The sequence below is a fragment of the Pinus tabuliformis genome, chromosome 8, assembly GCF_031772625.1.
Source record: "Pinus tabuliformis cultivar Carrire ecotype Pingquan chromosome 8, CPIR1, whole genome shotgun sequence".
Taxonomy (NCBI): Eukaryota; Viridiplantae; Streptophyta; class Pinopsida; order Pinales; family Pinaceae; genus Pinus; species Pinus tabuliformis.
The window spans coordinates 1,967,402,649-1,967,410,191 of record NC_142294.1 but is presented as its reverse complement, the minus strand read 5'-3'; the positions used below and the strand labels follow the sequence as shown (position 1 = coordinate 1,967,410,191).

At 38.1% G+C, this 7,543-nt stretch overlaps 1 protein-coding gene across 1 annotated transcript; it reads right to left on the bottom strand.

Moving 5' to 3' along the window:
* Nucleotides 1–4,198: 4,198 nt before the first annotated feature.
* Nucleotides 4,199–5,228, bottom strand: LOC149244333 (uncharacterized). The gene is made up of 2 exons (XM_089367971.1): nt 4,507–5,228; nt 4,199–4,306 (listed from the first exon to the last, which is right to left on the bottom strand). The coding sequence occupies exons 1-2, from the start codon at nt 5,182–5,184 to the stop codon at nt 4,256–4,258; spliced, it is 729 nt and encodes a 242-aa protein (XP_089224097.1). The 5' UTR covers nt 5,185–5,228; the 3' UTR covers nt 4,199–4,255.
* Between the last annotated feature and the right edge of the window lie 2,315 nt (nt 5,229–7,543).

The following is a 7,543-nucleotide window of genomic DNA, read 5'->3' as shown; positions in this document are numbered from 1 at the left end:
AATACCTTCACCCTCCATTTTTCATGACCGCCATTCCTGAATCATGTATCATCAGATCGTTTTCACCTCAAGAAAATCATTTGCTACGTTTTGTGTAGTAGATGTGGGATACATTAAGGCCCTTCTACGATGGGTCACTTCTTGTCGACATCAGCTCATTATCCAAGAAGTTGACTTAGAAACAACCCTTTCAGTACTTTGAAGCTTACATGCCTCAACGACAAGTTTCTCACTTCCCGCGACAGGTTTACATCAATGGCCTTCGACTAAAAGAATTTACATGGTGTTCGACATCAAATCATATATTCACAGCACGTGAATTGTACTATAGTACCTTGAGGGTCATTATCATTATCGGTGATTCCTCTCGCGCCTGTTAATAGCTTATAATATTGGCTGGTAATCAGGTGATGTCTTTCCATGTTCGACTTCAGAACATCTTTTCACATGGATTGATTTGTACATCGGACGAAGATTGAACGAGTTTGAAGACCCCGGATCTAGTTTCATCCATCTAGGCTGCGATATATTCAGGAACATAAAGACATCAAATGTACACAGAAGCTGCACAGATAGTCATCCAAGCTAGGGATGATGACTCTACATATAAAGAATCACCAGTCTGCAACTGCAGACGATTATCTGTTCTATGTATGTGAAGATGAATTTATAAAGCTGAGCATGGGAATGCCCGCCTTAGCTAGATCATGAAAATAATATAATTATGATGTATTATCTTGTATCTTATACAGGTCACCTTCCAGTTTTAATTCCTTGGATCATCATGATAAAGCATTTCACCCGACATCAAAAGATTTATGACTTCATGCTTTAGGGGGCAACTGTTATGGACATATTTGGGCACTTCAACCCCAATCTTATATGTCGATAAACCAAGGGCTCTTTAACCCCTAAAAGTGTTGTTTCATACCCTAAAGGATCATGGTCAACTGATTACATCATTCCCCAAAACTTCCACCTAAAAAACCACTCAGAACTGGCCAAAACTGGACCATATTGACTGCCTCACTGTCAAGGTGCGATGCATACTGACTTCTACACTATCCAGGTGCGATGCATATTGAAGAGGCCTTTTGTGGGGTGCGATGAGTGAGAATGGACAAATGTCAGAGACAGTTTGCTAAGTGGATGCTCATGGAATCTTCTAGAAACTTCTCCTATGACACTTGCCTCTCTAAATTCGCCCAGGGATGAGTAAGAGATCCAAGAAATCTCCAAGTGGAACCAAGAACTACAAGTGGAATGACACTAATCAAAAGCCAGAGATGACTGACACCCTTTGCAGACATCTATAAATGGATCCCTCATCTGAGAGATCTGGAGGCTGGAATTTTGTAATTTGTAAGGAAGTGCTGATAGTTTGTCTTTGAGAAGAAGCATTATATTGTTGGGTGATCTTGCTTTTCATGAGGTGAAGAGGGATTTGATGCTAGGAGGACGCTGCTGCATCAGACAGGTGGGTTTTAATTCTCCCTTCTATTTTAATAAAGTTCTTTGAGTTTTCTTCCATACAATCGTGTACTTGTGAATATTGTTATTTGTAAATGCTATTGTATGTTCAATGTATTTCTGATTTTGCATTGTTTATGATATAATAGATCGACATGCTTTGATGGTGTTCTGTTACTTTGTTTCGATAGATATTCTCTAAGTGGGACAAGTAGGAGAGGAGTTGCAAGCTCTATCAAGGGGGAGAGAAATCAAGCAAGGAGTCAAGTGGAAGATCCAGGTTGGTCCCTTGCTTCTCTCTTATCAATCATACATAAAGGAAATCACAAATTGCTTTGATTGTTTATTTCTAGGATAGCTGCCAATCCTAGTGGGACTAGCAGATCGAAAAGACACTAGTTTTCCCGGAAACAGCGGCGGGTGACCCGAGTTAGGGCACCCGTGCACGTCGAGTTGGGCAGCTTGGTGAAACAGTGTAGATTGCGGTTGTGGTGTGACCAAGTGCGAAGGTTAGCACGAGGTGGTGCGCCCGGTGGGCAAACAACACGGTTGTAACGCCGGTGGAAGCTTTTGCTCTCGGTCATCTATATTTCCATAAATTCATAATAAAAGCTTATTGTTGCATATGATGGTGTCCTCTCTGCTGTGTTGAATGTTTATGTTTATATGTTATGATGTTAATGGATTCCGCACATTAATATTGTTAATGAAAGATGATGAATGTTAGGTGTAGTTCGCAAAGTAACTTAACAATGGAACATGTTAGCTACTTAGTCGGTGCCGCACGATTGCCAATTAACGAAAAAGGAATTGGGGGCATGACACAGGGGCATCTAAGCTGTCAATGTCACCCGCCAAAGTTACCCAGAGATTGCACCCGACCTGATCCACATGACCCAGGGGCATATAAGCTGTCAAAATCACCCGGGAATCAGGGCGGCCACACCAACCCTTAACTCACTCGATTTTTTAACATGTCTCCTCCCCCTAGCATAGGGCACAACCACCTTGTGAGGTTTGATCGCCTTGCTGAAGAAAGAGGGCCTTCCTCAACTAGTTGTGCTACCAAAACTTAACTATCTAAGTGGAGATATTAATTAATATTTGTTTTGTTTTGCTTAAAAGTTATTTCCTAAAAAAATTCAAGAAGTATTAATTTTATGATGTAATTTTGTGGGATAAAACTTTTTAGATTACTATATTCTTTTGTTCATTTAATCTACTTTATTCTCGGCCTCAATTTACACATGAATGTCTAATCTTCATCATTCCCTTTAAGATTAATATTTGAACCCCTTTCTCGATAGAAATTCCATCTCTTATGATTTTTAATTGAAGGTTCATTTACATACATAACTGAAGTAATTTATAAATATTTTAGAATATAATATATCTTATAAGTAAATATTGTATTTTCCTAATTCAAAATCTTAATATAATCAAACTTATTTTATTTTAAAATAATTTTGTTTAGATTTTGTTTTAGAAATTCATCTTAGTGTAAATAGATATATAACTTTTTAAAAAAGAGTGATTTAATAATATATAATTATTTATGACAACAACCAATTTAGATTTTGAACATTCTAATATATTATAAAAAAAAAAAAAAAAACAAATTTCTAAAAATAAAATAAATCTACCCCATTAATAATTAAACCTATTTCAAAGAAATGACAATTATAATAAAACTTGCAAGTACACCACGGATACACCCTTGTAGAATATAAACGATGCAATTACATGCATGGTACATAAGGGATATGCCATAGTGTAAATAAGGGAAAAGCTATGGTTTTGGACACTTATGGATACCACTATTTGTTGTGATTTTCTTTTCTTTTAGGAATTGATGGATATTATTATTTTTTCTATGTGATTGATGAGTTTATGAGTTTTGAAAGTTAGTGACGGTTATATCCATAAAATATTTGTACTAGGTAGATATATGTGAAGGGATCACTTTTTGTTGGCTCAACTATGGAACCTGACACGAGAGTCTCAAGAGGATTCAATTTGTAACCTCTCAATAGAAACGTGTTTTAATGATGGGGAATTGACCAATTGAATTAACCCTCCAGACATTAAATTGATCGATATAAGTTAAATATATAATTAATCAATGGTATAAGTTAAACATGTATACATTTAAAAAAATGGAACAAGATTTTTAATCATAGAGATTTATCTGCATTTTAGTATAGAGATTGTTAATTTGTAAATAGGTATTTTACAATACCATGACTTATCAATACCACACTAGAGAAAACCATAACTCACTTCATATAAGATTTGTTTGTATAAAAACTTTTTAATTACCCAATTTAATTAAAAAAAACTTAACTACTTTGAAGATAAATTACAATTTCTAATTTACCTATTTTAAAAAAAATATTCTAAAATATTCTTTAGAATTAAATCCCTACTATTACCAAATTAAAATACAAAAAACACTATTCTAAAATAAACATATCTATCTCGATCTATAATTAATTAATGATAATTGAATAACATACCTATCCATCATCCGCGGAATATAATTTGATTGAAAATTTTTATTATTCAACGAAGAAAACCACCAAATTAAAACTGACTTTTATCCATATGATGAGACTGGTTACAAACCATCCTTCTGAGTGGAATAAATTATATTTTTATGGCATTCATCCACACTGCTGTGGAGTTCGAAACTGGAAATTTGACAAAGTTGACTCTAACGCTGATATGTTGACCATTCAAACTACAATAGTCCACTCTAAACTTGACCATGAACTGTGTGGTAGCGTTAGCCTTGGAATTCAATACGTACAGCGTCGTTGCCTTTCCCTTCGCGTATCTACAGAATAAACAAAGTCAGAAAGTTAAGTACAGAATAAATAAAATCGCAAAGTTAACAAAATCAGCGTTTGCGTCTCTGCAGAGTAAACAAAATGAACAGAATCACAAAGTTAACAGATTCAGCGTTTGCCTCTCTGCAGAGTAAACAAAACGAGTCAGAAAGGTATTTATGGGTATCCAATTACTAAAATTTTGCACCTGTTGCCGCACTCCTATGGCTTTTCCTGCTATGGACGCTGCCTTGAATATCTCATTTTCGTTACCGTCCTCTGCCCATTTATTGCAATTTTTTATAAGTGCTTTGTCCAGCACCTCCTCCTCAAGGCAACGAGAAATAATGTTGGCCAATAAGCATCTTAAATTACGTATTGCATCTTCTTGATTAGGATTGGGAATGGTAACTCTCCAGATTTTATATAAAGTAATTTTTGCAGCAACTGCCTTCAAATCCTTGGAGTCGTGCAGGGTATCCATGCAACCATTTCTGTGGTCTTTTCTGCCCGCGTCTTCTTCCTCTTTCCTCAGCTGCGTCATATTGTCATAAAGTGGTTCCCTGATCTTCTTTATCAATAGCTTTTTTGACCTTGCCTCCTCCTCTGGCCTGTGTAGTTTGTTTGATGCTTTCTCCTCGTCCAATCGGCTGCGCTTCGAATTTTCAGAAGGCTGCATCTTACGATACTTCTTCCAAACGTTTTGAAGAGTGTTGAATTCGTTGTCCGCTGCCTCCCTCGCTAATTTGGTTTCCGGATCTGAACGGTCAACCATATCCATGAAACAGGATGCTTGAAGGTAAGCTTCTATACAAACATTAACCATATCAGAATTAGCTCCATCGCAAAAGTAGATGATCAAATGTATCAATGATACTGCTCTCATCTTCCACGAATTTTTACCAACCGCCTTGAATTGCTTTTCTTCTTCGAGACAAGTGGGAGTTCCTCTTCTGGGGTCCCTGTTTTGTGTTCTATTAAACTGATCAATTCTTTGCAACTACTCTTACCATTTTCAATGCCCTTTTTCAAATTATTCTCTGTCTTCTCAAAGGCGGATTTATTTGCTCTCCACAGGCTGTCGGCTTTTTCTCCTGGCATTCGTATGGTCTCCAGAGCTTCTTCGTATTTTGAAAATTGATCAGATTTGTTCTTTCTCATTATGAACGGTCGGATCATTCCAAATACAAACTGAGGGAGAAACCAACAGACCTTGTGTTGGGTATTTTTACATGGAGAAAATACCAAAAACCATTCAAGCAAATACCACAGAGCCAATGCTCTGTTTTCTTTGTTCCAGGACCTTTTGCACAGGGAAGCCTTTAAAAACAAATATTCTCATAACAGGCCATTACACAGTCACAAAAAAAACTTCTATTGATTTAAATACATGCCTGATACAAATACATGCCTGATACACATTCATCCTCTTTGCTGAGAGGGATTTACCAAAACTTACATTCACCCATCAAAACTCTATTTTCACCTGAGAAATTACTTGTGCTGGGTTTACTGCAGCAAAACCCATTTTTACATTTGCTGGTGTAAAACTATTTTTACACATACTGCTGTAAAAATATTTTACACATACAGTAATCTTTACATTACATTCACAATCTCAAAAAATACCTGAGCGCTCTTTTCATTTGCATTTCAATGCAAATCCAAGCGCTTCACTTCGTTTCTTTTCTCCATGCACTACTGTGCATTTTCTTCTTTCACACTACACGCTCTTCATTACAATGAGCAACTGATTTTTATGCACTGCTGTGCATACATTTTCACTCTCACACAATACAATGTCAACTCAAAAAAATGCATGAGCTCCACCATTTTTCTTTATGCACAACTGTGCATTCGCTGCTCCTCTGGTTTTTAATGGGCAACACATAAAAAAAATCGCACTCTCATCGTGCGCAGCAACCATGCCCATAAAACTTCCTTTTGCTTGCAGGCACACACCACCAATGAAGACTGCAGCACACACTATCTAAAAACTCCACACCGTATACTTTTATGACAACGTCATATAAAAAACATAAATACGTATGTGCCCATACCCAAATTAAAGGGCTTCCAACAAAACACTACGACCAACCATTAAGAGCATTAACGCTTCCATCCTCGGCGGTCAGCGGAAAAGTCAAACACTCCACGCAATGCATTGAATTGACGCAAGCAGCTTCCGAGATCGACGAATATCGGAAACCATACCACTGCTGAAGTGAGAACGTGACGTTGCGTTACGTCAGGTCAGAAACACGTAAATTTTCTCGGAGCTCCTTGATTTCTTCGTCGGATCCGCCGAATTCCGGTCAAACCACCGCGCTGCTGAGGTTTTGGGTGCGCAGTCCTGATGCCGCCGTTGTCCATGCTGCACGAGCTTGGCTGCAAATTAATATTCCAACACCTTGCTAAGGAAGACCACGAGTTTCTGCACCCATTGCAACATAGTGAGTAACAAGGACAGAAACAATCGGCATCTACGGAGATCCTGTTTCTGCTGAACAAGTGTCCTTGTCCAGAAATCTTCCAAGTTCTCTGGGAAAATAGAGAACAGCAGTGAACCATCTGAATACCACGACCATGCTTCCCACTACCACGAAGGCACACTGAACCGCAAAAACTGTTTTATCGAATGGATAATGTGGAAGTGGAACGTGTTTCCATTTAACTACTAATAACACATCGCAAACTGTGACGACCACTCCAGCGAAAGCACTGAATACTGATCTGGCCATGATGTAGTCAGGCTGGGAGGCACGAGCCACAATCCAAGATTTGAGGACGTGATCTGCAACGTTGTTGCACAATCTGTTTTCAGCAGAATTAGAACAACAACAAGAGAGGGCTGAGGGAACCTTTTGAGACATGATGTTTCGGATGGTTTGACCTGCTATGACCGCGCAACTCAGGAGCACAACCAACAATATAATGGCTAACGATAGGGCAATGTAAGACGGTATCAACCATCCTTTATAAGGCCCGCACTGGCATAGATCTAGTAATGCAATGGTATAGGTATCAGAAATCTCGTCTTCAGTATATGTTACAAGGAAGTAAGCCTCGTACGCCATATGAGCTATTACAATTAATGCCAATGCTCCAACATCGCCCCATACACTTTTCAAGCCCCGACAGACAATTCCAGGGAGCAAATACGAAATGAATACACACATCATAACTCTCCTGATGTCGGCAAGGAGCTGCCCCCACACCAAAAGAATCCATTGGAGGTCTTTCAA

Excerpts from the sequence above, each read along its gene's own strand:
- LOC149244333 (XM_089367971.1), bottom strand. The coding sequence starts at position 5,184 with ATGAGAGCAGTATCATTGATACATTTGATCATCTACTTTTGCGATGGA. Across the intron at positions 4,307-4,506 it reads CCATAGGAGTGCGGCAACAG|ATACGCGAAGGGAAAGGCAA; the intron begins GTGCAAAATTTT and ends TTTATTCTGTAG.